The 14,495-nt window shown below is 44.0% G+C and overlaps 1 protein-coding gene across 1 annotated transcript in view; it reads left to right on the plus strand.

The window, feature by feature from the left end:
• The window catches only part of CTSO (cathepsin O), an 18,319-nt gene continuing 3,824 nt past the window's right edge, over nucleotides 1–14,495 (plus strand). The window contains exons 1-7 of the mRNA XM_066573601.1: nucleotides 1–325; nucleotides 1,857–1,962; nucleotides 3,276–3,415; nucleotides 4,581–4,748; nucleotides 4,930–5,051; nucleotides 8,552–8,715; nucleotides 10,726–10,818. Coding sequence (XP_066429698.1) covers nucleotides 161–325; nucleotides 1,857–1,962; nucleotides 3,276–3,415; nucleotides 4,581–4,748; nucleotides 4,930–5,051; nucleotides 8,552–8,715; nucleotides 10,726–10,818 — 958 coding nt within the window. The 5' untranslated portion in view covers nucleotides 1–160. The remainder of the gene's footprint in view (nucleotides 326–1,856; nucleotides 1,963–3,275; nucleotides 3,416–4,580; nucleotides 4,749–4,929; nucleotides 5,052–8,551; nucleotides 8,716–10,725; nucleotides 10,819–14,495) is intronic.

Genomic DNA, 14,495 nt, shown 5'->3' on the forward strand with positions numbered 1-14,495 from the left:
CAGCACTGCACGGATAGCCAGAAGTACGTGCCGCTCTACGAGCCGCACAGTCTCTGCGGTTATACCGCCGGGCTACGGAAAGAGGGCGCTCCGGCTCCTGCCAGGAGACAAGGAACTGCCGCGGCCTCTTCCTGTCCGTGACTTCCCGGCTGCCCGCAGCATGCTGTGGCTGTGTGTGCTGAGCGCTGTCAGCGCCTGTGTCCGTACGAGCGCCTCGCTGCCCGTGCACAGCCATGTCCGCCGCAGCCCTCACAATCACACCTTCCTGCTCTTCATGGACCCCGTGGGCGAGAGATCCCCGGCGGACAGATACGGCATCTTCCTGGTACCGCTGCACGGCCTCGTCCTGTCTCACTTACAGCAGCATGTAGTGCCGGTTCCGGCCAGCAGGGGGAGCCCAACTGCTTGTAACTTGCTGCATCATGCTTGCATTGTAATACACTGCAATACAGCCCTGCGGCGCAGAGCGTGCAGCTCTGGAATAACTGAATACTGGAGTGTTTGTTTAGACTCCCAGTATGTTTAGGGCGACATCACACGAGCGTAACTTACGGCATGAGACAGTCGTGTGGCGCACATACACTATGACATTGTGTGCCAGCAATCGCCATGCACTATGTTGGCGTGTATCATACACACCGGGATAGAACATGCTGAGACATTATTACATAATATGTGTGAGCAGCAACATGGGAGTCAATGGGAGATTGGTACAGCGCAAAACCCACATGCGGAACACGCTGTGACCGTGCGCTCGTGTGAAGGAGCCCTTAGGGGGGTTTCACATCTGCGCTCGGGGGTCTTTTACTGCTCCGTGCGGGAAGCAGGAAAGGGGAATCCCCGCAGCTGAACGGCTCTGTTTCTGGATGGAACCGAGCAGCGCCTGACGGACCCCGTTGACTATAATGGGGTCCATCTGCTTTTCGTCCGCTTTTTGGATGAAAGAAAAGGGCTGCTGGATCTGCCGGAACCTCTGTCCACAGATGTGCACGCGGCCATACAGGGGTGTCCGACCTGCTTTTTAAAAAAAATAAACTGAATATAGTTTAAAAAGAAAGGAGGGAGAATTTTTCTGGACATTTTTGGCAATTTTCTGACAAAAAAAAAAAAGTTGCACATTTTGGTGCGTGACTATTTTTCAGTTTTTCTAGTAAGTTTTTGAATCCAGTGGGGTTTCCTGCAGTCCAACAGATTTAGGCCCAATGTCCATGGGCGGGTATGATCTGCTGAACCCACGCGGGAGAGCTGCAATTCAAGCTGCCCACGGGGATATATTAGCTTGCGCAAAACAATTAAAAGCATGTGGATGTCATTTTTTCCCGGCATGCAGATCGCACACGTCGGAAATAAATCACAGCATGCCTTATTTTCTGTGGATTGCCGCACAGATGATTACATTGAAGTCAATGGAAGCCGTCCGATCTGCGCTGACATTGTGGATGTGCCGCGGGAAAGCAGGAGATTTGAAAAAAAAATATGCACTGCGCAGCACGCCCCTACACCTCCGCCGTACGGAAGAAAGACAATCCGGACGGTCGGGAAAAAGCAATGTTCTGCAAACACGTGTGAGGCGGCCCGAGGTGCAGGCGTAGCAGCCGCCAAACCAAGAGCTGTGGAACACTACATGTGTCATTCAGAATATAAATAGCGCAGCGTGGGGTGTTACGCCGCCCGCGCCTCACTCGCTCCATCGCTGTGGCACACAGCTGACTAATGACCTTATCTACTTGGAAGGATGTGTCTGTTTTTGGTCCCGTTCTGTTTCTGAGTGTTGATCATCCTTGTTGGCTCTTGGTCTTTACAGTATGATGTCCTATAACTGCGCTATTCATACAATATGACACTTTCTCTCCTAGAAAAGCCTGGAGCGGCACGCACTTCTGAACAGCGACGCACGGGGCTCCGGTGACGCTTATTATGGAATCAATCAGTTCTCTGGTTTGTCACCTGAAGAATTTGCCAGTAAGTTTGTGTCAGTTCTAGAGATGAGCGAGCGTACTCGGAAAAACACTACTCGCTCGAGTAATTTGCTTTATCCGAGTATCGCTGTGCTCGTCCCTGAAGATTCGGGTGCCGGCACGGAGCGGGGAGCTGCAGGGGAGAGCGGGGAGGAACGGAGGGGAGATCTTTCTCTCCCTCTCTCCCGCCTGCTCTCCCCTGCTCCCCGCTGCGACTCACCTGTCAGCCGCAGCGGCACCCGAATCTTCAGGGACGAGCACAGCGATACTCGGATAAAGCAAATTACTCGAGCGAGTAGTGCTTTTCCGAGTACGCTCGCTCATCTCTAGTCAATTCCTTAAACTCACAGATGCAGCCTGGCAGGAGACCCCGCCAGTAATAACGGTGGTCCTACACAAGCTGACTGTTGTCTGAATACGTCCTCGAAAGACTGGATGCAAACCACGGTCATTCCATGGTTCATTTTGGCTCCCCTAAAAAGGAGGCGCTGTTTGATCTAAAGTCGTCCGGTGTAACCACTAAGTCCGCTATTTCTACTGGTGGCCACTAATACTACTGGGAGCACTAGGGGGCCACTGAGAGGGGTCATGCTTATTATAGGGGCTACTGTGAGGGGGGCACGATTACCAGTGGGACCACTTCTTCAGCCCACCAGGGAAGTTTTAATTTGTATGAAATATTTTTGGCCTACTTGCTGTTGTCTAAACCTGGGTGCGTCTTAGGGATCCTTCACACCGGGGATCGTGATATTGCCGCGAGAAAATCGCATTTTTGTTCACATGACTTTTGAGCGTTGGCGATGCTTTTTCCTGAACATACTCTCGTATCGCTGCCGCCCGCGATTTTCTCGCACAGTAGACAATAGGAGTTTCTAATGTTTTAAACTTGAATGTTACAAGTTCGTGCGCTGCGATGTGATGAATCAGGAGGCTCTATAGGGAAACATGGGCGATAAAAAAAAAAAAAAGAAAGATCGGGCAGGCGGCAACAAGGCGGGCAGGCAACATCGCTGCACAGAAGACATCACAAACTGGAATGAAGCCATTGAAAAGCACGGCTTTCATAATTCTGTGTTTTCTCACACAGTTCAAAAATTGTGCGTTTTTTTTTTCTCGCAAGTGTGAAGGCAGCTTAATAGTCCAAAAAATACAGTGTACGTCCCAAATGCTGTGACCCCCTGTGACCCTAAGACCTGGAGGCTACATTCCTGATCCTCATGTGAGCCACTGCTAAACTCACGATGCAATAAACTTATACATATGTATTGTAGATCTGATTCGAAGTTTGGCGTCTGATTTACTGCCTTTGTTATGTAGACCTCTACCTGCAGAGTTACCCGTCACGGAGCCTGGACCCGTACGTGCCCAGTAAGACAGCATTAGGAGGAAGTGCTTTGCCTTCACGGTTTGACTGGAGAGATAAAAAGCTGGTGACGGGAGTGAAAAATCAGCTGGATGTAAGTTAGTTAGTAAGTAAACGGAGAATTAGGGTTTTGCCATTTGTTCTTGTACCATAACATGTTCAGGCCCTGTTGGGGTCATGTCCATGATTGAGTTTTCACCGCGTATAACTTGTGCATTGCACGCATGTGTGATACAAGGTGAATAGCGTTAATGGACTTTCATTGATCCATGTGCGCGTGGAGACTGCTTATCGATACGCGCGAGAAATACATCACAGCACGCTCTATTTCTTTACATACAATGCAGCGTGAGCCCTATACATTTGTATAGGCTGTGTATGAAACACTGTCAATGCATTCTGATAGGCAGCGTTTTCATACGCATCCTCGCTATAAAACAGAGCGAGGAATTAAAAAAAAGTCACTGCGCATGTCCGTGTGTGTGTGTGTGAGTGATATGCGGGCATGCACAGTGCCATACACAGTCTTCCAGCTCTAAGCCAGCAGAGCGTATGGTTGACAAATGGGTGAAAGGCTGCGGGGAGACGCGCAGCGCTTTACGCATACACACGTGGGCATTAGGCCTTATGTCCACGGGGAAAATCGGGCCCGCTACGGATTCTCCATGGACAATCCATAGTGGGTCCCTCCTGCCCCGCGGACATGAGGGCTGAAAATAAGAATAAATTTACCTGCAGCGGACTGTGCAGGTCTTCTCTTCTTCACAGCCGGATCTTCTTTCTTTGGCCCGGCGGATGTGCCGGGCCGAAGAAAGAAGATCCTGCCGCGAAGGAAGGAAGATCTGCATCGCCTGGAGCGGGTGAGTTTAATTCAGGCGCGGGTTTCCTGCGGATCCGGACGGCTTCCATAGGCTTCAATAGAAGCCTGCATGAGCCGTCCCCGTGGGAGACCCGCACCTAAACGGAGCATGTCCATTTTTTTTCATGCTCCAGGATTTTTTTTATTCACTTTTATTGGCCATCCGCGGGTATTTATTTACCCGCGAGTGGTCAATGCATCCCTATGGGGTGCAGATCCGCTTGCGGGTCATTCGCTGTGGATTTAAAATCTTCTTTTCCCCGTGGACATGAGGCCTTAGACTTAATGGTAATAGTAATTAAAGCTCTGTTCGCACTGGCATCGCGGCTTCCGTTTATAATGAATACTAAGTCACCGTTTCTTTTTTTACGCTCAAGATGGTATTTCTGTTTGTTTATAGTGTGGCGCCTGTTGGGCCTTCAGTATAGTTGGTGCCATAGAGTCTCGGAACGCTATCATAGGACACCCGCTTGAGGACCTCAGCGTACAGCAGGTCATTGACTGCTCATACCTGGATAAAGGCTGCAATGGCGGATCCACAGACAATGCTCTGAAGTGGCTGAATCAGGTTGTTGCACTTGATTTACAGATTGTAGTTCTCGGACATACAGCACATCAAGTGCATGTTTTAATGTTTGTATTTTAACTGCTCATATGAATGAAATAGCAGTTTTCCATTGCAATGCTGATGGTTTCCTTTTGTTTACTTTGAAGCAATTAAAAATATATATATATATATTTTTTTTCAGTCTCATACAAAACTTGTGAAGTCTTCAGAATACCCTTTTAAAGCAACAACTGGAGCGTGCCACTATTTCCCCCCGACTGAGTTTGGGGTTTCTATAAAGGGATATGAAGCTTATGATTTCAGGTAAATGGTTTTCTTTTGCTTTGGAAATCTACTTGACATAAATGTATTGTAGTAAAGAAGATTATCAGTATATCTTCAACCAGCTGTTATAAATGGAGATCGTGCTGGGATCCCAACTACATTCTTGCTTCACGTTCATGTGTGGCGTAGCTGTTGCTGGTTTTCGGTGTGGTACCTACATGACTATCCATTACAAAGTGCAGTATGATGCATGTAAACGCTGCTTTAGAAGCACCCTCTGGACGCTGTGCAGGAAAATATAGCACAGATTTGATTGCATGCTGTGGATCTGAAAGTCTGTCACTCTCATCACTGTTTCTCTTTACTGTATCTGCATATTCTTGTACAGCATGTTAGTTTAGTTGTACGGCTTCTTCTCTTGTATGGATGTTACATGTCTGTGTTAAAGGGGTTTTACCAAGATCTAAAGTTATTCGCTACCCACAAGAGTCCAACTTCTGGGCCCCTATCTGATCGTCAGTATTCCTGGTCTCTGGATGAGTGGAGGTCCCAGCAAGTGGGCCCCTGTGAATAGGAAATTGTTTAAGATCTTGATAGAACCCCCTTATGAAATAACTGTCTGAAAAAGGTTTTCCAAGACTGAAAAATTATGTGCAAGAAATGGGCTAAAAAAACCCGACTTCCCCGTTAAATGCCACCCCTGCATCCCGCACAGCGGCCATAGGCCACATTGCTCCAGTCCCAGAATCTCCTGCAGCAGTTTTGTGCCTTTGATTGCTCATGTGGTTGCTGCAGCCAACCATTGGCTTGAGCAGAGATCCTACCCTGATTGACATGTGACCTCTAAAGCCAGTGAATGGCTGTAGCAGTCTTGTGAACAATCACCAACACTTGACCGTCTCAGGAGCTTCCGGGACTGGAGCGGTGGGGACTGCGATGGCTGCGCTGGACCGAGGAGACATTTAACGAGCAAGTTGCGCTTGTTTTTTTTTATTGGGAGCAGAGGGGTTGGGATTGGGTAGATCACTGTAGAAAGCCAAGGGCACTGCAGCATAAAAAGCTGCCTTCTAGACACCTGTAGGTGCGGCATGCCCCAGATTAACTTTTTTTTGTTTTGTTTTTAATTATCGCTAATGATGATAAAGCCATGCCCAAATGTATTTTAAAACCCTTCCTATGGCTGCTACATAGCACTGCTTACAGTTTTGCAGGGTCAAAACTGCTGACAGGCTCTATTTAACCAAGGTGGTGTTGGAAGGCAGCACTGGTCCGCGGGAACTCAGCAAAGGAACAGAGGAAATTGCTTGTATATCATCATTTATTCATAGTCATAGGTCCAGGAGTAAAACGGCATGGCGACGTTTCGGCGGCTGCTGCCGTCTTTGTCAAGCTTGGATCTTTGGTATCCAGGATCCGGCAGGCGTGCACGGCGCGTATTCAATATTTGTTCCTCCACACCTTATTTATGGTGGACATTGCTTTGGTGCTGCTGTTTGATCGTAAATAGGCTCTATTTAACTAGTAATTAATTATTATGTTGTGTGTAAAGGTCCATTTAGACACAACAATTATCGCTCAAAATTCACTCAAAAGACATCATCTGAGTGATAATTGTTGTGTGTAAATGTTCCCATATTTTAGTTTTCTGCAGATTTGCACCAGACACTTTCATTTGACCTACTATGGTATGTATACTCAAGGGAATGTTGCATGATTGAGTATGGAATTTCGCAAAATGTTCACAAAATATAACCATTTTTGAATTTGAATAATTATATTGCTCTCATGTCTAGATATTACTGTTACACACTCGTTATGGTGCCCTCGGTGTCATTTTCATTCTCCTTGAATACATTCACCGAATACAGTATGTTGACAAAAGTATTGTCACACCGACCAATCCTGTGCTCTCAGGCGAATGGGATATGCAAATTGGATTGGGTATAAATTAGAGTATCACACAGGTATATCCCAGTACAGAAACCTTCAAATGTCACAAGTTGTAATGTTGACAGACTTTCATTGGGGTATGGTGGTGGGATGTCACCTGAGCAACCAATCAGTACAGGACATTTCAGGGCTTTTGGACCTTCCAAAGTCCATCGTTGGCATCGTTCTTTGGAAATGGAAAATATCTGTGTGCAGTGCAACCATGTTTGGGGAGAACTCATAAACTAATAGAAGATGGACAAAAAAACTTTGTATGAGCTGTGAAGGCATCACGCACATCGTCTGTTGAAACATTCGTTAAGGTGGTCTCAAAGGTCATTGGAACATCCATTAGCACCATAACAATTCATAGAGAACTGCCTGTGAAGGGTTTCCATGGACGAACGGTGGCACACAAGGCTACAATCACAGTAGTGAATGCAGAGGTGCTTGGAGCGTCGTTCTTGGACTGTAAATGAGTGGAAGCAAGTGTTGTGGACAGCTGAATCACAGTACACCATCTTCCGATCAGACGGCGGCACTTGGGTGTGGCGGTTGCCCAGAGAGCGGTTTCTACAGAACTGCATCATCCCAACACTGAAGTTTGGAAGAGGTTTTGTTATGGTGTGGATTTGTTTCTACTGGGAAAGATTAGGCCATTTAGTTATAGTGAAGTCCATCCTCAACGCCAATAGGTACAGAGACGTTCTGGACAATGTGGCATTAGCTACCCTGTGGCAACACTTTGGTACATCTGTGTCTCTACTAAATGACCGAGCACCATGTCATACAGTATGCAATGTTGAGGCTCGCTTTGAGGAGCAGAATGTCTGTCTGTAAACTTCATTAGCTAGCCCAAAGTTCTGTTATCAATCCCATCAAGCATCTTTGGGATGAACTAGAACGCCATATCCGTGCATGCCCATCATACGACTCTTCACTATCTGAAGCTCTCCTGGGGTAATGGAGACAAATCACTACAGACATCTACCAGGATTTTGTGATAAGTATTCCTAGGAGCACTACTGCAGTCATTGGGGCCAAAGACGGCCCAACACCATATTTAAAAATTTGAATAGAATCGAATTTCATCACCTTCTATGTGTATCCCAATACTTGTGTCAGCATAGTGTATGCTTAGTGCAGGTGAGAAGTCATCTCTTTTAGTTCACCAGTTCTTATTGGCTGGCCTGCACAATGACAGAAACCCCTGTGCCGTCAATGTTCAAGTGGATTCGGGCAGTGAAACTGAGCTTCTGGGCATGTAAGATCACTGGTACTGGGCACCCTAGGTGGACATTGAGAGCAAATCAAAAGAAGAGTAGGGGAATTATAACCGTTATGTAACGGTAATATATAGACACAAGAACCCTTTAATTGCTTATATGGCCTTATTGTCCGGGTAGCAATTAGTCTATCGTTCCAGGTATCATCCAATATCTGCTTTGTAATATCTAGAAAGTCATAGGTTGGAGAGCACTGTCCTACGTGATTAGAAGTGTATTTTTACTGTACAATATATGCTTTAGCTAGACTTAGAGAATACCTCATTATCCTGTGTTAGAAAAATATATTTGCATTCTGTGAATCATTGCCATATTTTTCTTCAGTGACTATGAAGAGCAAATGATGAATATTTTGATAAATGTTGGCCCAATAGCAGTCATAGTTGATGCAGTGAGCTGGCAGGATTATCTTGGAGGTATAATTCAACATCACTGTTCCAGTGGACACTCCAATCATGCCGTTCTAGTGGTTGGTTTTGATAAAACAGGTAAGATGGACACACATCTGCTTTAGGCTACATTCACCTTCTCTATTTTTTTTTTTAAGAACCCGCATCACTTCTTTGAAATTGCGCTCTTCTTCAGGATTGCAAGTGTTTCCTTTTGATGCTTTTAAGGCCCATTTAGATACAGCGATTATCACTCAAAATTCGCTCAAAAGCCACCTTTTGAGCGATAATCGTTGGGTGTAAATGTGCCCATCTTTCACTTTTCGGCCAAAAGAAGATTTTCAGTTTGGTATGAAATCCATCGTTCTGCAGAACAGTTGATAAAACGGACCGCACGCTGTGTTCTGTTCGGGGAGCACTGATTACATTGTCTCAGCTGTCAGCCCCTTGGCAGAACAAGTGGAATGTATTCAGAGAACAGCGGGTGGTCTGTTCTCTGAATACACCTCCCTGCGGCTCACACACTACTAATTCGTACTATTAGCAATTAGTACCAAGTAGTAGTTTATGCAAAATGTTCTCTCAAAAGCCATCTTTTGAGTTATCATCTTTGTGTGTAAATGCACCTTTAAGATCTGATTGAAAACAATGGGCGAGGCGTTCTGAGGGAACACCAAAGATAGAACATGATGCAATTTTATTTCCTTGCTGCAGGGAAAAGAATGGGTTTCATGTTCATGCAAGATTTGTGTGTATCACACAAAACTTGCGCGAGAATATTGCTAGTGCAAATAAGCCCTGACTGTCACTTTCTTAACCCGTTTAGGACCAGCCACAGTAAATTTACGGCGGCTGGTCCTGGGCTTAAAGCACTGCCGATAGTAAAATTACAGTGGTGCTTTAAGCCTCCTGGCTCTGCAATCAGTCAGAGGCAGGAACGGGTTATCAGCTGTTAGTGACAGCTGATAACCCGGAGCAGAAGGCAGGAGGGGTTTTTAACCCTTTCTGCCTTCAGCTTCCCCGATACACAAAAAAGTGGGGAAAATGAAAGTAAAATGCACTTTCACTATGGGAGCCTGGGGGGGGGGGGGGGGGGGGGGGGGGAGGAATGTGACCTCCCGGAATTCCCTGCTACTGCAGAGCTGGAGGGTCAAACTAGACCCTGGCAGCTCTGCAAGTGACTAATGTCACTACAGGGGTTGCTTTCCCCTGTAACTGGGGCTCCTATGGATGCCTCAGCTACAGTGGGAAAGTGTCAAATAAAGAAAAAAAATGTGAATGTCCCCCAGAGGTCTTATATGACGTCATAGGGGCCATAGATAGTAAAAAAACACAATTACATAAATAAGTAAAATAAAATTCCAGAATAAAACAATAATATATACATAGCAAAGAAAATAACCCAAAACCGACACCAACCAAAAACGTTGCTATAAGTGCCCTGTAAACCAAAACCATACATATTATATATCAAAACGTCCGAGACAAATAGAGGAACCCATTCCTATACTTTATTTTAGTGTACATATAAAAAAAATTTTTTTAAATCTATCAATGTTAAAAAAAAATCTTTTTTTTTTTTTAGCTTTTTACCCCCAATAAAACTTAAAAACGGTGAAAAAGATATAAAAAAATAGTCCTATATGTCACGGAAAAAAACGCAGTAAAAATAATTTTGATATAATAACTTGGTTGTGATATGCCACATATGCAAAAATTTCCATCACAGGCATACTATTAATTTAAAAATAATTAATTGTATATATAATTAGGGGTCAACAGCTGACCACTTTACATACCAATAGGTGAGCAATGACAATAGCACTAAAATAAAAGACCTGCATTTAAAACATACTATACCAACTGGGACTTGGCTATCATTGTATATTCCACCTACAGCTAATGAATGGTGTAATGCGAAAAAAATATGCTTTGAAGTACCATTTTAATGTACATTGCAGAGATCAGGTACAAAATCATCCTTTCTGCCAAGCACATATGTATTTACAGTGGCCACTATTATTCACTCGGAAATAGTTGGGCTAGAGATTGTTTTGCACGTTTTGTCTTGCTTTTTGTTTTTATATATATTTTTTAATTTGTTTACAGGTGACACTCCTTACTGGATAGTGAAGAATTCCTGGGGAACATCTTGGGGCATAGATGGATATGTGCATGTTAAAATGGGGCAGAATATATGTGGTAAGTTTTGTTTTTTTTTAGAACTTTGGGTTATGCGGATTACTGTTATTCTAAACGTTTTTACTGCCAAGGACGTATCTGATTTGCCCTTTGCAGTAGCCAAGAGATATGTCCTTGCTACTGTTTTAGACTGTATCACAGGGCAGCTAGAGCATCTTGGTCTTTTTTTTTAAACCAACAATCTTAGCTTTAAAACAAGATCCCGAACATTGCTCTAGATGCAAACTATCAAGAGATAGTTGAAGAGGCACTGCCACTCTTCATTTGGCTCTCACTTTATAGAATCCTAGAATGCTAGAGTTGGAAGGGACCTCCAGTGTCATTGGGTCCAACCCCCTGCTCAGTGCAGGATCACTAAATCATCCACAGCCTGAATGATGGAGGGCTGAGAGGCTGCGAAGAGAGACATAGATCCTCCTGGCTGTCCCTGTATGACTGTAGAATACCCCGAGTGCATAACATGGAGTTTTCTACAAGGTAACATCCCCACCCCGTTCTTTTAATTTAGAAAGCATACTTGGTCTCTGATACACACGGGAGTCAAAATTGTAAGAAGATGAGCACTTGTTAATTTTTGACTTGCATCGCCGCTTTAGCTACTATTAATAATTTTTAAGTATCTTTAATGAAAAATCACACTTTGAAAAATTGCCAGAGGGTACCTGTGTGTAAAGATCTGAGTGGCATTTTTAGAATGTGCAATTTACTTTCAGAAAATATATGGGCATGGGGGGGTTTAGTGAATACATAGACACAAAAAAGAAAGTGTGCAAAAAGATATACCCAAAAAGATTAAACTGATAAAAAAAGATTTAAAGCACTTAACATACAAAAAGCCAAAACACAAGTGAATGTCATACATTATTGACTTCTACCCCTCCAATCCCCCCTAGATAACCCAATACACAATGTTTACATGCAGCAACATGAAACCAGTAAATAGCAGCAAAGCCAACAATATACCTGCAATTTAGGAAATAATAGGTAATGATTGAAAAAAACTGGAGCAAAAAAGTCATTCAGCTTCTTAGTAGAGGATACCTGCCAAGGTATGGTCTCCTGATAGCAGATGTAATCTAGACAGTCAAACATAATGCATCTTGAAGGGGAATCTCACGCAAAGTACTGGAGCTGCATGCGTATCGCCGCTGCCCGTGGCTCATCTGGCTTCCAATGATACAGGATTCTCAGTCCTTTTGTAGATCCTTCTGCTTGGTAAGGTTTGCCCTCTCTTTTCATAGGGTAACTAGTCACGCCCAGCAGTCTGCAGTGACGTCACAGGGGGTGGCCACTGGCATGGGTTCATTTGCCATCCCCTGTGCATTAGTGTTAGTGCATAATTAGAATCTAATTACCTTCAAGATTCTTCAAACTATACACGAGCTTTGGGAAAAATTGTCTTCCCCTATGGAGCTGACTCTTCTCCCAATCTTGCCCTCTCCTCTTTTGGCTGTCAGTCCACGGGCGTTTTTGCATTGCGTTCCCCCCTCTTAAACATCCCAATGTTTTGCTGTGTCCCCCAATGATTTTTGTTACTTACCGTAAAATCCATTTCTTGTCACATTCATTGAGACCTAGCACCAACCCAGTTGGTTGTTCTTCGAAAGTTCTTCCTTAGACCTGCCTAGTTTTCTTGTTATAGTGAAAAATGGATTTCATGGTAATTAACAAAAATCCAGTTTTACAGATGTGATTTTGTCCTTTTGCAGTTTGTGTGTGTGTAGGAGAGAGGGAGAGTAACCAGTCTGCAGCAGAGATGATCTGTGATTCTCCTCTATGTCTTCCTGTCTCAGCGGAATGGGTGACATGAATGTTTGTTCATGTCCTCTCACTCCCATCAATCAGAGAGCATATTTGCTTTCTGAGGCCTCGTTCACATGAGCGTGCATTTGCACGTGGGTAGGTGCGCACAAATCCACGCGTCCATGCATGTGCCAAGACCTGTGCCCCAGTGCTATCACAGTGTTCAATGACAAGGGGACTCCCCGTGGAGAATATTGACACACACCACGGACCTATGGTGCATGCATGTCCTATGTTTCGCATGTACGTGTGTGTGCATGCCTGTAAAACACAGACATGTAAACACACCATAGGGAACGAATGGTTGTAATAGACGCGCGGTTTTGTGCAGACGTATGTACGCACATAAACACACTCATCTGAACGAGGCCTGATTGTTACATATGCATTTTTTTTTTTAGAAAAGTAGTGTAATAGTGAGGATTTGATCATCTAATCATTCCTCTACGCAATTTAAGCTCACAGATTCTGCAGTCATTGCTAACAGTGGCATCTAAACTTTTTTGCAGAAAAAATATAAAGTACCTTTTTTCCCCTTACACAAGGCTTTAAATATTGAAAAAGTAGAACAATTGTTATTGCCACATTCATAACACGCTGTGCTATAAAATATCATACTTTTATGTAGCACAGTAAATTCCGTAAAAAAGAAATGAATGCCGAAATAGCATTTTCCTGATGCTTCCCTAAAACAGGATAAAAATCAAAGAGTCGTATATACCTCAAAATGGTACCAATTAGAGATGAGCGAGCAAACTCGCTAAGGACAATTACTCGAGCGAGCATTGCCCTTAGTGAGTACCTGCCCGCTCGCAAAAAAAGGTTCGGCTGCCGGCACGGGTGAGAGATGAGTTGCGGCAGTGAGTGGGGGGAAGAGAGGGAGAGATCTCCCCTCCGTTCCTCCCCGCTCTCCCCGCCGTTCCCTGCCCGCCGCCGACACCCGAACCTTTTCTCTCGAGCGAGCAGGTACTCGCTAAGGGCAATGCTCGATCGAGTAATTGCCCTTAGCGAGTATGCACGCTCATCACTAGTACCAATAAAAACTACAATTTGTCCCACAAAAAGAGGCCTGGTACAGCTCTGTTGACTGGATTTTTTAAAATGCCCTGGTCCTGGAATGTGGCACCACACACAAAAAGTATTTTTGTTTAAGAAAAAAAAAAGGTGTTTATATTGTGCAAAAGTGGTAAAATAGAATAAAACCTCTTTAAATTTGGTGTTCTCATAATCATAATGCCTCGTAGAATAAAGATAACGTAATATTTATACCACATGAGGAACTCCATAAAAATAAATCTCAAAAAACAATGGTGGAATTGCTTTTTTTTCCATTTCCCCAACAAAAAGAACTAAGTTATTCAATACATGATATGTACCTGAAATTGGTTCCCATAAAGACTAGAACTGGTTCCTCAAAATACAAGGTCTCAAACAGATATACTAATGTAAAAAGAAATGAAAAAGTTATATCCACTGAAACACAAAAGGGGAAATTATTTACTGGCCCTTTAAGGCTTAAATTAGTTATGTCACAACGGGGTTAAAAATGCACTTAATGCGACTGAGTTCTGTGCAAAATGTATATACATGTGTCATAAATTCCATTTTCAGGAGGGCTTTTCTTAATTTTAACGTGATTATTGGGGGTGAAATGTGCTGCCTCGTTTATAAGTAGAGGTGGGCTGTAGTGCTGGGCCAGAAACCGCCATTACTCAGAATCCATTGAAATCAGTGGAGGTGGGGCAGTGCTTGACTCCGAAATTCAACGGACTTAAAAGCATGAGTTCTATATTGGTTTTATTAATAGTTTAGGGAAACAACAAGGCATTTCTTGCTCTAGTTATGTGACTAATGAACCTTAATGTTTTCCTTTA

Source organism: Eleutherodactylus coqui, chromosome 7 (assembly GCF_035609145.1).
Source record: "Eleutherodactylus coqui strain aEleCoq1 chromosome 7, aEleCoq1.hap1, whole genome shotgun sequence".
Lineage (NCBI taxonomy): Eukaryota > Metazoa > Chordata > Amphibia > Anura > Eleutherodactylidae > Eleutherodactylus > Eleutherodactylus coqui.